This window comes from Pseudorasbora parva, chromosome 16 (assembly GCF_024679245.1).
Source record: "Pseudorasbora parva isolate DD20220531a chromosome 16, ASM2467924v1, whole genome shotgun sequence".
In the NCBI taxonomy this organism is placed as follows: Eukaryota; Metazoa; Chordata; class Actinopteri; order Cypriniformes; family Gobionidae; genus Pseudorasbora; species Pseudorasbora parva.
This window is the reverse complement of record NC_090187.1, coordinates 44,343,806-44,361,300: the sequence shown is the minus strand read 5'-3', so window position 1 is coordinate 44,361,300 and position 17,495 is coordinate 44,343,806. Positions and strand designations below refer to the sequence as shown.

Here is a 17,495-nt window from a genome sequence, read left to right as displayed (position 1 = left end):
ACAACCCAATCACTGGGTTAAAACAACCCAATTGCTGGGTTAGTCCATTTTCAACCCAACTTGGGTTGTTTTTAGTCCAGAATTTTTTTTACAGTGTATGGTGGGTTGCAAGTGTTTCCAATTGGTCAGTTTTCAGAGGCGGGGCTCCACTGCATTTCTCCTGAACTCATTCCCTTCCCATTTCTTTTGCGCTTACCATTATATAAAATAGAAAATTGGTTTGCATAATTTCCAGAACATTCCTTTTGTGGACATTCACAGCTTTGCCGTCCATTCATTTCCTCTGAATGCATAATCAATCTTTGTGTTATTTGCAGACAGATCCGGTTTGTGTCGGCTCTGGTCCGTCCGACGCTCCAGCACAGCCGGAGAACATCAGCCTAGTAAATATTCAATTTAAAGGATTCCCAGATAACAGTGTCTGAAAAACGGAGGCAGCGGCCATTCTTCTTGATAAGAAAAGACGCCACCATCTGCAGGGAGAGAGATAGTGAACTCCTACAACAACCCAGAGCCCTCGACCACAGACAGAGAGAGAGAGAGAGAGAGAGAGAGAGAGAGAGAGAGAGAGAGAGAGAGATAGTGAACTCCTACAACAACCCAGAGCCCTCGACCACAGAGAGAGAGAGAGAGAGAGAGAGAGAGAGAGAGAGAGAGAGAGAGAGAGAGAGAGAGAGAGAGAGAGAGAGAGAGAGAACAGAGTTCTTACAGGTTTTCAGATCCAAAAGAGAAATGTATTTTCACCTGAGAAAGGCTGTAGACTGTATTAAACTTGACAGGCCAGTTCAGAAATACAAAATGGCCTCTTCAATATTTCCGATGCTGTGTGGAGAAAAATTCTGCCATCATTTGCTCACCTTCATGTTTCACCGAATTGAAAAATATATTTTTAATCAGTATTTTTGTCATTTTGTCTTTTGCCGTGTCTTTGTTTCCTGTAAACATTCTTAAAACGTTACTTTTAAAATGGTTACATTCACAAGATTTTACTGGTACACTTTATTTTAAGGTGACAGTAACATTGTGCTTACTCAGATAAGCACTGAATGAGATTAATTATTATACACTGATTATTAACTACATGTACTTACTATAGAGTCACAGTTAAGGTTTGGTTCAGAGTTAGTTACTTTTAATTATGCATAATTACCTGTTATTACTATAGTAAGTAAGTACATGTAGTAACGTGTAACAGTCACCTTAAAATACCGATTTTACTTCTAGAAACTGTTATTTTTAAAATGGTTACATTCTAAATATTTTATTTATAGAAACTTACTTTAAAAATTGTAATTAATATTTTGTTTATAGAAACGGTTAATTTTAAAATAGTTTGTCTAAATATTTAACATCTAGAAACTGTTACTTTTAAAAATAGTTACATTCTAAATATTTAACATCTAGAAACTGTTACTTTAAAAAATAGTTACATTCTAAATATTTTACTTCTAGAAACTGTTACTTTTAAAAATAGTTACATTCTAAATATTTTGTCTAGAAACTGTTACTTTTAAAAAATAGTTACATTCTAAATATTTTACGTCTAGAAACTGTTACTTTAAAAAATAGTTACATTCTAAATATTTTACATCTAGAAACTGTTACTTTTAAAATGACCATTTAAAAAAAAAAATCCTCATTAGCTACATTAACAGTAGAATGGGTTGGAACAACATGAGGTTGAGTAATAATTGATGATAGAAAGTTCATTTTTGAGGTTGAACTATTTCTTTAACCTCCACGGAATGGTTCTCACTCAAACCCAATCCATTGTAAGTTAATTCGTATAGTGCTTTTCACAGTAATTATTGTTCCAAAGCAGCTTTACATAAAATGTTTCAATGTTACAATTAGGAATGTGTTCTGTTATCAGACATGGCAGGGATATAATATATCACAACATGTTATGTGGTTAGTAAGTTAATTCATGCATTCAGTGAAGCAGACATAATGTTAGGCAGTGATTACAGCTTGTGCTTGTAATGATTATATGAGGATAATATGACTGTTTTGTACATGGATGCACTTAAACTGGCTCTAGGAACACCAAGGTCATGGGTTTAGTTGCCGGGGAATGCATGAATGGATTAATGTGAGACACTTTGGCCAAACGCATCAGGGTAAATGTAAATATTTCCAGTTCCCCTACCCCTAAACCTACCATCACAAACACACACACGCACGCAAGCACGCACCACGCACACACAGACACACAGCCATTCTGCATTTTTGCTTTCTTAAAAAAACTCCTCCTGTGTGATTTATAAGCCTTTTGAAAAGTGGGGACATGGGTATTGTCCTCATATTTCACCCTCTCCTGTAATACCTGTGTCATACCCATGGCATTATACACATTTGTGTCCTCATATGTCATAAAAAACATGCCCACACACACACACACACACACACACACACACACACACACACACACACACAGAGAGAGAACTCTGGAAACACACAAACTGCATCCACTGTTCCCTAAACACTGGTTTATTTGGGAAGCGGAACAAGGTGCTCTTTCCCTCACACTCACTCACTCACACACACACACACACACACACACACACACACACACACACACACACACACGTTTGTGCTTTTTAAATAAGCAGTGACCGGTTAAAGCAGCAAACGTCTGACTGAGGTCAAGGATTGATCCTTTGCGTCTCTCTCTACTCTCTAAAAAATGCTGGATTGTGTTGAAAATGGACTAACCAAGCGATTGGGTTGTTTTAAGCCAACAATTTGGTTGTCTTAAGTAACATTTAACCCAACCGCTGGGTTTAAACAACTCCATTGCTGGGTTAGTCCCTTTTCAACCCAACTTGGGTTGTTTTAAACCCAGCATTTTTTTAGAGTGTATCGCTTGTGCCCCGCTTCACTCCCATCTGCATTCACACAATCAGAAGGGAATTTCAAACGGCTGCCGGAGGCTTCAGGTCGATGTAGTGTGTGTGTGTGTGTGTGTGTTTGCATTACTGTGCAGGTGAGCACTGCTGACTGTGAGATAAGACGCTCTCTGATAATGGCCTCCATCTTTGACCCTCCAGAGTTTGCTCAATTTACGTCGAGCTGTAGCTAAAATCACTCGGGATGCGGCGCTCCGTGATCATTTAGTCAGCTGGAAAAAGGCGGATAATGACGTGCCAATCACTGAGAACTTACTGTTGAAGACTGACAAACAAAAGGTTTTTAAATGGTACACACACACACGCACACACACACACACACACACACGCACACACACACGCACACACACACACACACACACACACGCACACACACACACACACACACACACACACGCACACACACACGCACACACACACGCACACACACACGCACACGCACACGCACACACACACACACACACACACACACACACACACACACACACACACACACACACACACACACACACACACACACACACACACACACACACAGCCCCTAAACCTACCCATCACAGGAAACATTCTGCATTTTTACTTTCTCAAAAAAACTCCTCCTGTGTGATTTATAAGCCTTTTGAAAAGTGGGGAAATAGCGTGAGCGTGTGTGAGTAAGCGTGTTTGTGTGAGCGTGTGTGAGTAAGCGTGTTTGTGTGAGCGTGTGTGAGTAAGCATGTTTGTTTGAGCATGTGAGTGAGCGTGTGTGAGTAAGCGTGTTTGTGAGCGTGTTTGTGTGAGCGTGTGTGAGTTAGCGTGTTTGTGTGAGCGTGTGTGAGTTAGCGTGTTTGTGTGAGCGTGTGTGAGTAAGCGTGCTTGTGAGCGTGTTTGTGTGAGCATGTGTGAGTAAGCGTGTTTGTGTGAGCGTGTGTGAGTAAGCGTGTTTGTGAGCGTGTTTGTGTGAGTGTGTGTGAGTAAGCGTGTTTGTGAGCGTGTTTGTGAGCGTGTTTGTGTGAGCGTGTGTGAGTAAGCGTGTTTGTGAGCGTGTGTGAGTAAGCGTGTTTGTGAGCGTGTTTGTGTGAGCGTGTGTGAGTAAGCGTGTTTGTGAGCGTGTTTGTGTGAGCGTGTGTGAGTAAGCGTGTTTGTGTGAGCGTGTGTGAGTAAGCGTGTTTGTGAGCGTGTTTGTGTGAGTGTGTGTGAGTAAGCGTGTTTGTGAGCGTGTTTGTGTGAGCGTGTGTGAGTAAGCGTGTTTGTGAGCGTGTTTGTGTGAGCGTGTGTGAGTAAGCGTGTTTGTGAGCGTGTTTGTGTTAGCGTGTGTGAGTAAGGGTGTTTGTGTTAGCGTGTGTGAGTAAGGGTGTTTGTGTTAGCGTGTGTGAGTAAGGGTGTTTGTGTTAGCGTGTGTGAGTAAGGGTGTTTGTGTGAGCGTAAATGAGTAAGCGTGTTTGTGTGTATCTGAGTGAGCGTGTGTAAGCATGTTTGTGTGAGCGTGATTGTGTGAGTGTGTGTGAGTAAGCGTGTTTGTGTGAGCAAGCGTGTTTGTGTGTATGTAAGTGAGTAAGCGTGTTTGTGTGTATGTGAGTGAGTAAGCGTGTTTGTGTTAGCGTGTGTTAGTAAGGGTGTTTGTGTGAGCGTAAATGAGTAAGCGTGTTTGTGTGTATCTGAGTGAGCGTGTGTAAGCATGTTTGTGTGAGCGTGTTTGTGTGAGCGTGTGTGAGTAAGCGTGTTTGTGTGAGCAAGCGTGTTTGTGTGTATGTGAGTGAGTAAGCGTGTTTGTGTGTATGTGAGTGCGTAAGCGTGTTTGTGTGTATGTGAGTGAGTAAGCGTGTTTTTGTGAGCGTGTGTGAGGAAGCGTTTGTGTGAGTGTATATGAGTAAGCGTGTTTGTGTGTATCTGAGTGAGCGTGTGTAAGCGTGTTTGTGTGAGCGTGTTTGTGTGAGCGTTTGTGAGGAAGCGTGTTTGTGTGTATGTGAGTGAGCGTGTGTAAGCGTGTTTGTGTGAGCGTGTTTGTGTGTATGTGAGTGAGCGTGTGTGAGTGTGTATGTGAATGAGTAAGCGTGTTTGTGTGTATCTGAGTGAGCGTGTGTAAGCCTGTTTGTGTGTGTGTGACCGTGTTTTTGTGGGTGTGTGAGTGAGCGTGTTTGTGTGTGTGTGAGCGTGTTTGTAAGTGAGTGTGTGTAAGCGTGCTTGTGTGAGCGTGTTTGTGTGCGTGTGAGCGTGTGTGAATAAGCCTGTTTGTGTGAGCGTGTTTGTGTGTGTGAGCGTGTTTATGTGTATGTGAGTGAGCGTGTGTGAGTAAGCACGTTTGTGTGTTCGTGAGTGTGTGTGAGCATGTTTTTGTGTGTATGTGAGTGTATTTGTGAGTGAGCGTGTGCCTGTGAGTGTGTGAGCGTGTGCTTGTGAGTGTGTGTGTGTTTGTGCGAGCGTGTTTGTGAGTGTGTGAGTGTGTTTGTGTGAGCGTGTTTGTGAGTGTGTGAGCGTGTGCTTGTGAGTGTGCGTGTGTGTGTGTGGTGTGGTGTGGAAAGGTTCATCCAAAAATACAAATTCTGTGACTCTCACTCACACAAACTTTAAAATCTCAGCGTTGCACGAGAGTATTCGGCACCAACGATGGTTTGTTTTTATTTAAGGCCAATTCTTAATTACATTCGGTCCCAATCCTGAATATATGTTAATAGTTATGCTTTATATAATAGAGTCATATTGTGTTTTTCATTGCTGTATATGAAAGTGTATTCAAACGGCCAGAGGTTGAGCCTGATGTTTACCTGAGCTTTCCCTCTAAAGGCCTGAGAGATCAGTGTGTGGCTTTGAGCGTTTATAGAGGCCATTTGGATTGCAGAGGAGCACAATTAGATTGCGCGGCTGTTTTGTGCACACATATTAAAAGCACGTCTGGGACATTTTGATAAATTGAAAGCATTAAGTGGTTTTCAGCCCTCAGAGATTTTCATTACGATCAAGAGAAACGTCCTGAGGTTAGACAGAGAGAAACGAACGAGCCTCACAAACATGCGGAGCGATGGAGACACAATCTGTGATCTCTTCTGCACAAAACACTAGATCGGGATTTTGATGAAGTGACTCTGTCAAAAGCACTCAGTTGTTCGTCTCACTGGCGTCTGACACACACACACTTTCTTTCTATAACACAGATACACACTCTCTCTTACTGACACACACACTAACACTCACACACCCACACACTCACGTTCTCTCATACACACACTCTCACGTGCGCACACCTCTAACAAACACACATTTCTACACACACACAACCAAACACACTTATACACACACAACCAAACACACTTATACACACACACAACCAAACACACTTACACACACACATACAGAACGCTAGCACACACTACTCACACTCTCTCACACACACGCGCGCACACACACCCTCTCTCTCTCTATCTCTCTCACACACACACCTTACACACACACACACCTTACACACACACACACACACACACACACACACAATATCCCTCTCTCTCTCTCTCTCTCTCTCACACACACACACACACACACACACACACACACACCTCTCTCTCTCTCTCTCTCTCACACACACACACACACACACACAACACACACACCTCTCTCTCTCTCTCTCTCTCTCTCTCTCTCTCTCTCTCTCACACACACACAACAACACACCTCTCTCTCTCACACACACACACACACACCTCTCTCTCTCTCTCTCACACACACACACCCCTCTCTCTCTCTCTCTCTCTCTCTCTCACACACACAAACACACCTCTCTCTCTCTCTCTCTCTCTCTCTCTCTCTCTCTCACACACACACACACACACACACACACACACACACCTCTCTCTCTCTCACACACACACACACACACCCCTCTCTCTCTCTCTCTCTCTCTCTCTCTCTCTCTCTCTCACACACACACACACACACACACACACACAAACACACACACACCTCTCTCTCTCTCTCTCTCACACACACACACCTCTCTCTCTCTCTCTCTCACACACACACACCTTTCTCTCTCTCTCTCTCTCTCTCACACACACACACACACCTCTCTCTCTCTCTCTCTCTCTCTCTCTCTCTCTCTCTCTCTCTCTCTCTCACACACACACACACACACACACACACACACACACACACACACACCTCTCTCTCTCTCTCTCTCTCTCTCTCTCTCTCTCTCTCTCTCTCTCTCTCTCACACACACACACACACACACACACACACGTTTGTTTTTGTGAATTGTGGGGACATTCCATAGGCATAATGGTTTTTATACTGTACAAACCGTATTTTCTATCCCCTTACACTGCCCCTGCCCCTAAACCTACCCATCACACACACACACACACACACACACACACACACACACACACACACACACACACACACACACACACACACACACACACACACAGGATAACTTTGCACAAATGTTACAGGAATGATGTTTGTTCATACCGTTCCCTGTTCGCTGGGCAGAAAACTGACTCTATTCCACATGGTTTATTTTAATAAAACACTCAAAATAAAGAAGAGGACAGTCGAGTTCATGACGACCAGGAAAAAACAACATTCCCATTTTAAACCTGAGGACCACAGCCCTCGGAACGATGATCGCTTTTCTGCTTCTTAACATGGAAACATTTCCTCATCCAAAGGGACAGAATAAACACAAAGATGTTTGCGCTTACAGGAGATGCTTTATCAGAGATGTGACATTATGTAATGGAGTAACATCAGCAGGTAGAGCTTATCAGAGCCGGTGCAATTAAATCAGCCGTCCCTCAAACACATCCATCCGAAGGCATTATCAGGACCCGCTCGGCTGGAACGGAGCGGTTTGTCCGGATGAAAGCGCTTGAACTCATCACAGCAAAGTTGCTCACGGTGGCACTTTCTGTGCGGGAAAAAGGCGCTTTATTTCCACATCAACAAGAAAAATATGCGGATGCATTTGAGAACTAAAGCAGAAAAACTCGTGCATCTCATCTCCGGTGTTTGCAGCTCTGAGCTGGGAATTTGCCTTTAGGAAAATATGCATGAACCGACTGCCTTAAATCTGATCTGTTATGACCTTTAAATTACATTTATGCATTTGGCAGGCGCTTTTATCCCAATATATATCTAGATATTAATGCAAACTTAAATTAAGTGAGAGATGTTGCATGCTCAAAAACCAAGATTGTGCATCACTCTTAAAATTAAAGCAGTGTGAAGAACCTTTTAAGATCTTGAGAAACATGGAAACCATAGTTTTATTCATAAGAATCACACACTCTCAGAAAAAAAGCTACAGTGCTGTCACTGGGGTGCTATACACACAGAAAAATAGGGTGTCAAAATTGTACCTTTAGGGGTACAACAGCTTGTCGCTGGGGCAGTACCCTTAAAAGAACAACGTTGTACCATTTTTACCACAAAAAGGTTCATAGTAGTACCTTCAGGTACGCATTTGTACTCAAAGGTACTAATATGCACCTTTTAGGAGTAAAACAGGTACAAAGATGTCCTTATAAGGGCACTGCCCCAGCGACAAGCTAAAGGTACAATTTTGACACCCTATTTTTCTGTGTGTACCGTAAGGTACAAAAGTGAAAAGGTACTTACTAACCCCTAAATGGTACATATTAGTACTTTAGGAGTGTGTATTAGTACCTTAAAGGTACATATCAGTACTTTAGGAGTGTGTATTAGTACCTTTTCGGTTTTGTACCTAAGGGTGCTTTCACATCTCTAGTTCGGTTCATTTGGTCCGGACCAAGGGCAAACAATTATACATTGTTGCATTTTTCAGTTTTTTTGGTTCCTTTCCACACCACACTGATTGCTTTGGTCCGAACCAGGCACGTGACATCATCCACATCACTCATTGGCCATGGCGTATTTCCTAAACTGCTTTTTGATTGGTCAGAATTGACGTGGAGGAAAATGCCAACAGAAGAGGCAAAGCCAGCAAACTCTAATAACACTATGGAGAGACGACTGCGGGCTGGTTTTGTCCCTGGCCATGATCGACTACACTGTGTGTGTTTACCACAGTATGCAAACAATACATTTCTATAATGAAGCGCGGATGCTACGTGAAAACAACGCTCTAATGCACTGCAGACGGCGAGAGCGCATTGCTCGTCACGTCAAGCGGAGGCGTGCATTAATTATTCTTGACATGCTCATCTTCTGAAAATATTTCCAACGATCTATCAGGTAATAATGTCATGCACACAATGTCAGCGCAGCTAACTACGGCAGCTGGTGAAGTCCAAAAATGATCAGTACTTTTGAACTTGGTTCTGTTCGAGGTCGGATCACGTTCTCACCACAGACGAACCGCTCCAGAGTTCGTTTGAAAGCGTACCGAGACGAGCTCTTCAAGGAGGTCTCGGTCCGCCTTTGGTGCGCACCCGAGTGCGATCGCTGCTTTCACACCGGACCAAACGAACCGCACCAAAGAGGGAAACGAACTCTAGTACGATTCAAACGAACTAAATGAGGCAGGTGTGAAAGCACCCTAAGAGTACCGCCCCAGGGACAGAAATGTACCTTTTTTTCTGACAGTGTATGCATGAACCGACTGCCTTAAATCTGATCGGTTTAAATGACATTTATGCATTTGGCAAGCGCTTTTATTCCAATATCCAATCTAGATTTCAATGCATACTTAAATTAAATGAGATCTTGAATGCTCCAAAACCAAGATTGTGCATCACTCTTAAAAATTAAAGTAGTGTGAAGAACCCTTTAAAGGTCCCGTTCTTCGCAATTCCATCTCTCAAACTTTAGTTAGTGTGTAATGTTGCTGTTAGAGCATAAATAATACCTGTAAAATTATAAAGCTCAAAGTACAATGCCAAGCGAGATATTTTATTTAACAGAAGTTCCCTTTCAAAGCCTACAGCGAGCGGCCGGTTTGGACTACACTACACTAGAACCGTTTGTTGACTAAAGCTCCGCCCACAAGAACACGCAAAAAGGGGGCGTGGCTTTCATATTGTGATGAATGTCGCTCTGTCTTCTATGGAAAATAGGGGGCGTGGTCTCGTTGCTCTCCCACGTGGAGAAGAGCGCGCATTCAGCGCGGACCTTTCCGGGCAAAGTGCGCTAAGCTGCTGTCCAATCACAACACGGGAAGCGCTGGCCCAATCAGAACTCGTTACGTGTTTCTGAAGGAGGGACTTCATAGAACAAGGAAATCATCAGGCCGCTTTTAGGACAGAGGAAACAGCGCTGTAAGTCAATTGTGTGAAAAATACACGCGAAACATGAACTCATGTTATATTGCACACTGTAAACATAATCAAAGCTTCTAAAACACACGAAAAACGGGACCTTTAAGATCCTTCCGTATGGAAACATCAATGCCAACAAAGACGCTTTATTTTTAAGAGGCGCTTTTATCCCAATATCCAATCTAGATTTCAATGCATACTTAAGTGAGACATGTTGCATGCTAAAAAACAAGATTGTGCATCACAAATTAAAGTAGTGTGAGGAACCTTTTAAGATCCTTCATTATGGAATCATCAATGCCAAGAAAGACGCTTTATGTTTCAGAGTGTCCCAGTTAGGAGCGTGGGCCGGTTGTGAGAGCGTTTCTGTGGGAAAGAGGCATCTTTAACACACTCGTAATCCTCAGAGACAGACTCTTTTGGCCGGCGGCTCTGAGTCTATTGCTCGTTTCTCCGCCGCCTGCGACGCTTCGCCTGGATGTTTGGGATCCCGGAGGGCCGGCGGCTGGTAGCCCGGCTCCAGCGGGTCCAGCGGGTCTTTGGAGAGCAGGATGCTGATGGATGGGAGAGTCCTGTGGATGCTCATCTCCGAGTCGGCTCCGTCCTGACTCTCCCACACCTCTCGTAAGCCTTTATACTGGAGTTTGGTCATCTGATGGAGGCCCACGATCTTACGCTTCATGATTTCGGCACACGTGATGGTTTTGGTGACGGCCCGTCCGGATCCGGTGAACACGACCTGTCTCAGTCCGGTTTGATCGTCCTGCATACGAGCCATGGCGAAACCCATGAGATTGCGTATTTTACTGCCTTCTTTCACTCTCATTTCCAGCACGCCTGATGCAAGCCCAGGGAACGGACACACACTTTCCTCCTCGACCCGACACACTTTTTTAAATCCGCCCGCTTGAGCCTGCTTGATTTGGGCATTCGCAGCCTGACCGACGCTCGGCTCCATCATATCATTCCTTCATCTTAAACGCTCAGATCACACCATCATTAGCATCCTTTAACCACATCATATTCATGAGATAATAAACACAAAGTTTTAGATATCATGCAAAAGCCAACAGGGTGTGATTTACAGACGTGTCCCTTTAAAAAGCATCATCCATCCATCCAGCCCGTTTAACTTTTTCTCCCGGCTTCGAACTTCTGGAGATTAAGTGGCGATTCCAGATGTTTTGTTTTTTTTCCGGAGAGCTCACTTACTTCTGTGGGACGAGAGCCAGGTCTCTGCTCATCTCTCCTGATGTCCTTTTCACATCGCTGGAGTGAATATTTCCCCCTCTTTCGCTGCGCCTTTCTCTTTCTCCTCCTCTTCTTCCACGTGCTGGCGGGGCTGCAATCTCTCTGTTTCTCGCCCGGCACTCGTGTTGCCTCGTAAATGCTGGTGGGGGGGATAAGAGAGAGAGAGAGAGAGAGAGAGATGAGGGAGGGTCAGCCTTCTTAAAGCAACAGCAACCTCATATATTTTAAAATAATATTATTAAATAAACACTTTCATGTGACTGTTTTTACAGTGGTAAAATCTTCCCTTGCATCCTCTCCTCCTGAAAAACATCCACTGATGTACCATTTTTTCAATCTTTATTTTAGTAACTAGATGGATTATGCATATTTTATGAAACTTATTATATTTTATGATTTTAGCAAATAGCTATATTATATATATATATATATATATACACACACATACAGTGGGTACGGAAAGTATTCAGACCTCCCTTAGATTTTTCACTCTTTGTAATATTGCAGCATTTTGCTAAAATCATTTAAGTTCATTTTTCTCATTAATGTACACACAAAACCCCATAATGCTATAAAAACACGGAATTATTGACATTTTTGCAGATTTATTAAAAAAGAAAAACTAAAATATCACATGGTCCTCAGTATTCCGACCCTTTGCTGTGACACTCATATTTAACTCAGGTGCTGTCCATTTCTTCTGATCATCCTTGAGATGGTTCTACACCTTCATTTGAGTCCAGCTGTGTTTGATTACACTGATTGGACTTGATTAGGAAAGCCACACACCTGTCTATATCAGACCTTACAGCTCACAGTGCATGTCAGAGCAAATGAGAATCATGAGGTCAAAGGAACTGCCTGAAGAGCTCAGAGACAGAATTGTGGCAAGGCTTAGATCTGGCCAAGGTTACAAAAACATTCTGCTGCACTTAAGGTTTCTAAGAACAAGTGGCCCTCCATAATCCTGAAATGGAAGACGTTTGGGACGACCAGAACCCTTCCTAGAGCTGGCTGTCCGGGCAAACTGAGCTATCGGGGAGAAGAGCTTTGGTGAGAGAGGTAAAGAAGAACCCAAAGATCACTGAGGCTGAGCTCCAGAGATGCAGAGATGGGAGAAAGTTGTAGAAAGTCAACCATCAGGCCTCAGGGCAAGACACATGAAAGTTTGCTAAAATACACCCGAAGGACTCCAAGATGGTGAGAAATAAGATTCTCGGGCCTGATGTGACCAAGATAGAACATTTTGGCCTTAATTTTAAGCGGTATTTGTGGAGAAAAATATCACCTGTGCAATACTGTCCCAACAGTGAAGCATGGTGGTGGCAGCATAGTGCTGTGGGGTGTTTTTCAGCTGCAGGGACAAGAACGCTGGCTGCAATCGAGAGAAAGGTGAATGCGGCCAAGAACAAACCTTCTCCAGAGTGCTCAAGACCTCAGACTGGGCCGAAGGTTCACCTTTCAACAAGACATATATATATATATAAATAATGTATTCAAATCCGATTTTATATTTATACAGCACATACGTATATTATATAAACACAGACTTTTATTATAAATTGATTTGATTATATACATACACTGATAAGAGATAACATTATGATTGGTGAAGTGAATAACACTGATGATCTCTTCATCACGGCTCCTGTTAGTGGGTGGGATATATTAGGCAGCAAGTGAACATTTTGTCCTCAGAGTTGATGTGTGTGAAGCAGGAGAAATGGGCAAGCGTAAGGATTTGAGCGAGTTTGACAAGGGCAAGGTTGTGACGGCTAGACGACTGGGTCAGAGCATCTCCAAAACTGCAGCTCTTGTGGGCTGTTCCCGGTCTGCAGTGGTCAGTATCTATCAAAAGTGCTCCAAGGAAGGACCAGTGGAGAACCGGCCACAGGGTCATGGGCGGCCAAGGCTCATTGATGCACGTGGGGAGCGAAGGCTGGCCCGTGGGGTCCGATCAAACAGACGAGCTACTGGAGCTCAAACTGCTCCAGAAGTTAATGCTGGTTCTGATAGAAAGCTGTCAGAATACACAGAGCAGCTCAGTTTGAGGCGTAGACTCGGCCTCCAGATTCCCCAGATCTCAATCCAATCAAGCATCTGTGGGATGAGCTGAACAAACACACAACTTACAGGACTTAAAGGATCTGCTGCTAACATCTTGGTGCCAGATACCACAGCACACCTTCAGGGCTCTAGTGGAGTCCATGCCTCAACGGGTCAGCAAAAGGGGGATCGACACAATATTAGGACATAATGTTATGCCTGATCAGTGTACACACACACAGTCTGCATTTTTACTTTCTCATAAAAAAACTCCTCCTGTGTGATTTATAAGCCTTTTGTAAAGTGGGGGCCATGGGTAATGTCCTCATATTTCACCCTCTCCTGTAATACCTGTGTCATACCCAAGGCATTATACATCCTCATATGTCACAAAAACATAACAACCCCCCCCCCCCCCCCCCCCCCCCCACACACACACACACACACACAAACTTCTTAGATGGTCCTGTATCTTTAAAAAAAACTAGCCCACAGCTCCAAAGCTCCTTTGCTGATCCGTTTAAAGGACGTCCGAGCAGGAACTGGAGAAACGCTGACAATTAAACCACAGTTCTGGAACACAAAGCCACTTGGGCTCCGAAAGACACATTTCCAGAAGGTGAATGAAAGTGTGAATGAAATTAGCTGGAATGTAATTGAAAACGTTCTTCACAAGGCAGATGAAAGTCAGACTGGTAAATGTGCCGCGATTGGCCTTTACCCCTCGACATGCATTTGGCCATTACCATTTGCATAATGTGATGTTAATGGTCTTCATACAGGAGGAATCCTGGAACGGAATAAAATGTATAATGGATTTTTATCACCTGTGCACACATGAGTTGTTTGGCAACATCTATCCTTTTCTTCCCTTTTTATCCCGTCGTTTAATCCATTTTTTAATTAACCCATGATCTTAAAAGAGCTTAGCTTGATGTCCTCACGTCTGTGTTTTTCATTCTGGTCTGAAGCTCTCTGAATTATTCACTGACTGACTTTCACAATAACACATTTTGCAGGAGGGACTTGCATTGCATTCGTTTTCATCAGTTCTGGGAATCAAACCCATGACTTTGCAGTTGCAAGCGCGGTGATCTACTGTTTGAGCTTCAGGAAACGCTATGAAACAGGCATAAAAAAACTCCAATCTGCAATCAAACGTTCAAAAACATGCAGATGCGAGCCGTCAATATCACACGAGTATCAGTGCGATGTGGAAAGTACACAACTACTACTTGAGTAAAAGTACTACTAGTCAAATTTTACTCAGTTACAAGTGAAATTTGTGGAAACAGATTTTTACTGAAGTAAAAGTACAGTTTTTAAAAGTACTTAAAGCAGCACTGGGTAACTTTTGCTCTCGGGGTCCCCCCTACAGTTGGGAAAAAATAATGTCCTCAACTACTGTCGTAAGATCTGTCATACTCCATCAGGGGGGCGCCATCGCGCATGCATTTGTTGACATGACAACCCTGAACTAGTGATGCGCGGCTCGTCTCATAACCCGCGGACCCCGTATGTCTATTTAATGGTCGCGGGTGCGCGGCGGGTTGTAAAAATATATACAGTGGTGCGGGGCGGGCCAAATAACTTCATAAAAGCGTCCCACGGGTCGGTGCAGCACTAACAGTTCCCCTGAACACTGCAGGAGGAGTTCACATGCAGGTGTTCTTCTGGCGGCGCGTGGGAAATGTCTTTATCCCATATGAATATAATTTCATGGGTTTTATTTTTTTAAACGCCAAATAATCATGATGCTCACGTTTACAAGCCAGCGTCATTATAGTAGTCTATTGGTTAGCGTTTTACATAATCTATATGATACTTCAGGTAATCACCATAACAAGCAGGACAGCATCGGTCGGGCACGCCTCCTTCAGCTCACGCCGACGAGCAAACGCTGGTCACATGTTGATCCTCGTCCTGCCTTTAGTCACATCACTTTTTCGTTTCCTCTTATTGCTTTCCTCCAACAAAACCTTTTCTTTCTTATGTGTCTGTGCTGCTTCGGTCATGACTATATTATCCGACGAACAAAGTTGTGCTCGCACGTCCGAATGTAAGGAAGTGTGTGTGTTGGTGGAAGTGACGTATATGCCGTAAAGCAGTCGAATTTTGTAGTTCTTTTTGTTCTCGGGTTACTACCCGAAACCCGAAGTTTAAAAGTACGATTAAAAACGAGACAGACCCCGTCAGGCTATGGCAGACGTGTTGTTAAACCTATTGTAAGTCGATTTATCATCACAAGAGTCTTGAAAATATGTTATGAAGGTTGAAAAGTTACCTGGTGCTGCTTTAAGTATCAAAAGTAAAAAAAAAAAAAAAAATTGTCATCGCATTATTTTATTATAGTTGTATAAATGCACATTATGATGGTTTAAGCCAGTCAGTGATGCTCCATCTGACATACTAGCATACGACTAAAACTCATTTAGATTATGATTAATATTCATAATAATTATGATAATCATGATTCGGATCGCCAATGTCTCGTGATTTCAGCAGTTTGACACGTGATCCGAATCATGAATCAATTCGCTGACTCATAACCGTTTGAATCTTTATTTGAGGATTGAACACAAACGCGGAAGAGAAGCCAATGCTGAATAAAGTCGTAGTTTTTGTTATTTTTGGACCCAAATGTATTTCGGATGCTTCAAGAGACTCTAATTAACCCACTGATGTCTCATATGGACTACTGTGATGATGTTTTTATTCCCCTTTCTGGACATGGACAGTATAGTGTGCATACACTTGCATACGCTCTCAGACTAAATATAAAATATCTTAAACTGTGTGTGAAGATGAACGGAGGACTTATGGTGACATTAGGGAGAGGAGTTAATGACAGAAGTTTCGTTTTTGGGTGAACTAACCCTTTAATGATGCTTTCCTCCGAATCCTGATTTTTCTCTTCAACAATCGCAGCTTCCTCCTTCTCCTCCCGGTGATCCGACGTATATTTCCTCGGCGCGCGGGTCAGCGATCCGTGATTTTTCCCGGTGAGTTATTAGGGTTTGTCAGGGCTCCGGTTAGCCGTGTGTGTGCTGTCACTTAAGCGGCAGATCAGCAGAGACAGCAAAGGTTCCTCGGGCCGGTCCTGCCGGAGGACAGCCGGGCGAATGAAAGACGACAGATCATTCAACCTGAACCAATGGACTGTCTGAACGAGAAAGACCCAATTCTCAAGAGGAAAAGGAGGATTGCTTTGAAAAAACACTTCCATTCGGCACCTTTGATTAATGACAACACTGAAAAAAAGACACCATGAAATCAAAATGGCCATACTTAGTAGAAATTATATATCTGTGCAAATTCATCTGGAGCTCTTTGGTAGCCGAGATGGAGTTTTGCGCCGCCCAACCCACTCACTTTTATCGTCTCTAATTCGGCACATGTCTGTTTACCTACCCCTAAACGAGAAACACTAGACACGTTAGACGCTTTATTTCCACTTTTCTAATATTTTCTCCATTTTCATTGAAAATAAATGCCTTTCCGATCTGATATGTGATGTGATGGGAAAAGGGAGTAGAGCGAGTTCAGCAAAAGGCGGATTCAAACATCGATTAGCGTCAAACTTGATGACTCTCGTCTAACCCTAAACTATAGCCACGGTTAATAACTCACTGATTTACGTCATTTTGTCTGGCCCAATCTATCGTTTAGTAAAAGACAGTATATTTGTGTTTAATGTACTCCTTGTCTGTTTCGTTGCTTCTATTACTCTCCACTTTTTTGTAAGTCGCTTTGGATAAAAGCGTCTGCTAAATGATTAAATGTAAATGTAAATAATCAAACCGTTCTCACTCCCAAGGCGTCAAAATCCGAAGCATGGTCAAGTGCCGAGTGTTGATCCTTCATATCTCACACGAGTCTTTAGTTTATCCCATTTATAAAAGACAGATACACTGAACCGATTCTTTCTGAAAACAGCCGAGTCTGTGGAGGCGTGCAGTGGGAGGAGCTAAAGAGCACACACACACACACACACACACACACACACACACACACACACACACACACACACACACACACACACACACACACACACACACACACACACACACACACA

The 17,495-nt window shown here is 43.2% G+C and overlaps 2 protein-coding genes across 4 annotated transcripts in view; both read right to left on the bottom strand.

Annotated features, from left to right (window-relative positions):
• Positions 1 to 8,495: 8,495 nt before the first annotated feature.
• rpp25b (ribonuclease P and MRP subunit p25, b) lies at positions 8,496 to 11,093 on the bottom strand. The gene has a single exon (XM_067419158.1). It carries the CDS (start codon positions 11,082 to 11,084, stop codon positions 10,527 to 10,529), a length of 558 nt encoding a protein of 185 aa, XP_067275259.1. The 5' UTR covers positions 11,085 to 11,093; the 3' UTR covers positions 8,496 to 10,526.
• Positions 11,094 to 11,419: 326 nt separating this feature from the next.
• Positions 11,420 to 17,495, bottom strand: part of celf6 (CUGBP Elav-like family member 6) — a 205,232-nt gene continuing 199,156 nt past the window's right edge. Inside the window, exon 13 of one of the 3 annotated variants that reach the window (XM_067419157.1) lies at positions 11,420 to 11,513. The gene's annotated coding sequence lies outside the window, so the exon portion shown is untranslated. Of the gene's footprint in view, positions 11,514 to 16,515; positions 16,672 to 17,495 lie in introns of those variants that run through there. The other 2 variants (XR_010898411.1, XM_067419155.1) reach the window with 2 other exon arrangements.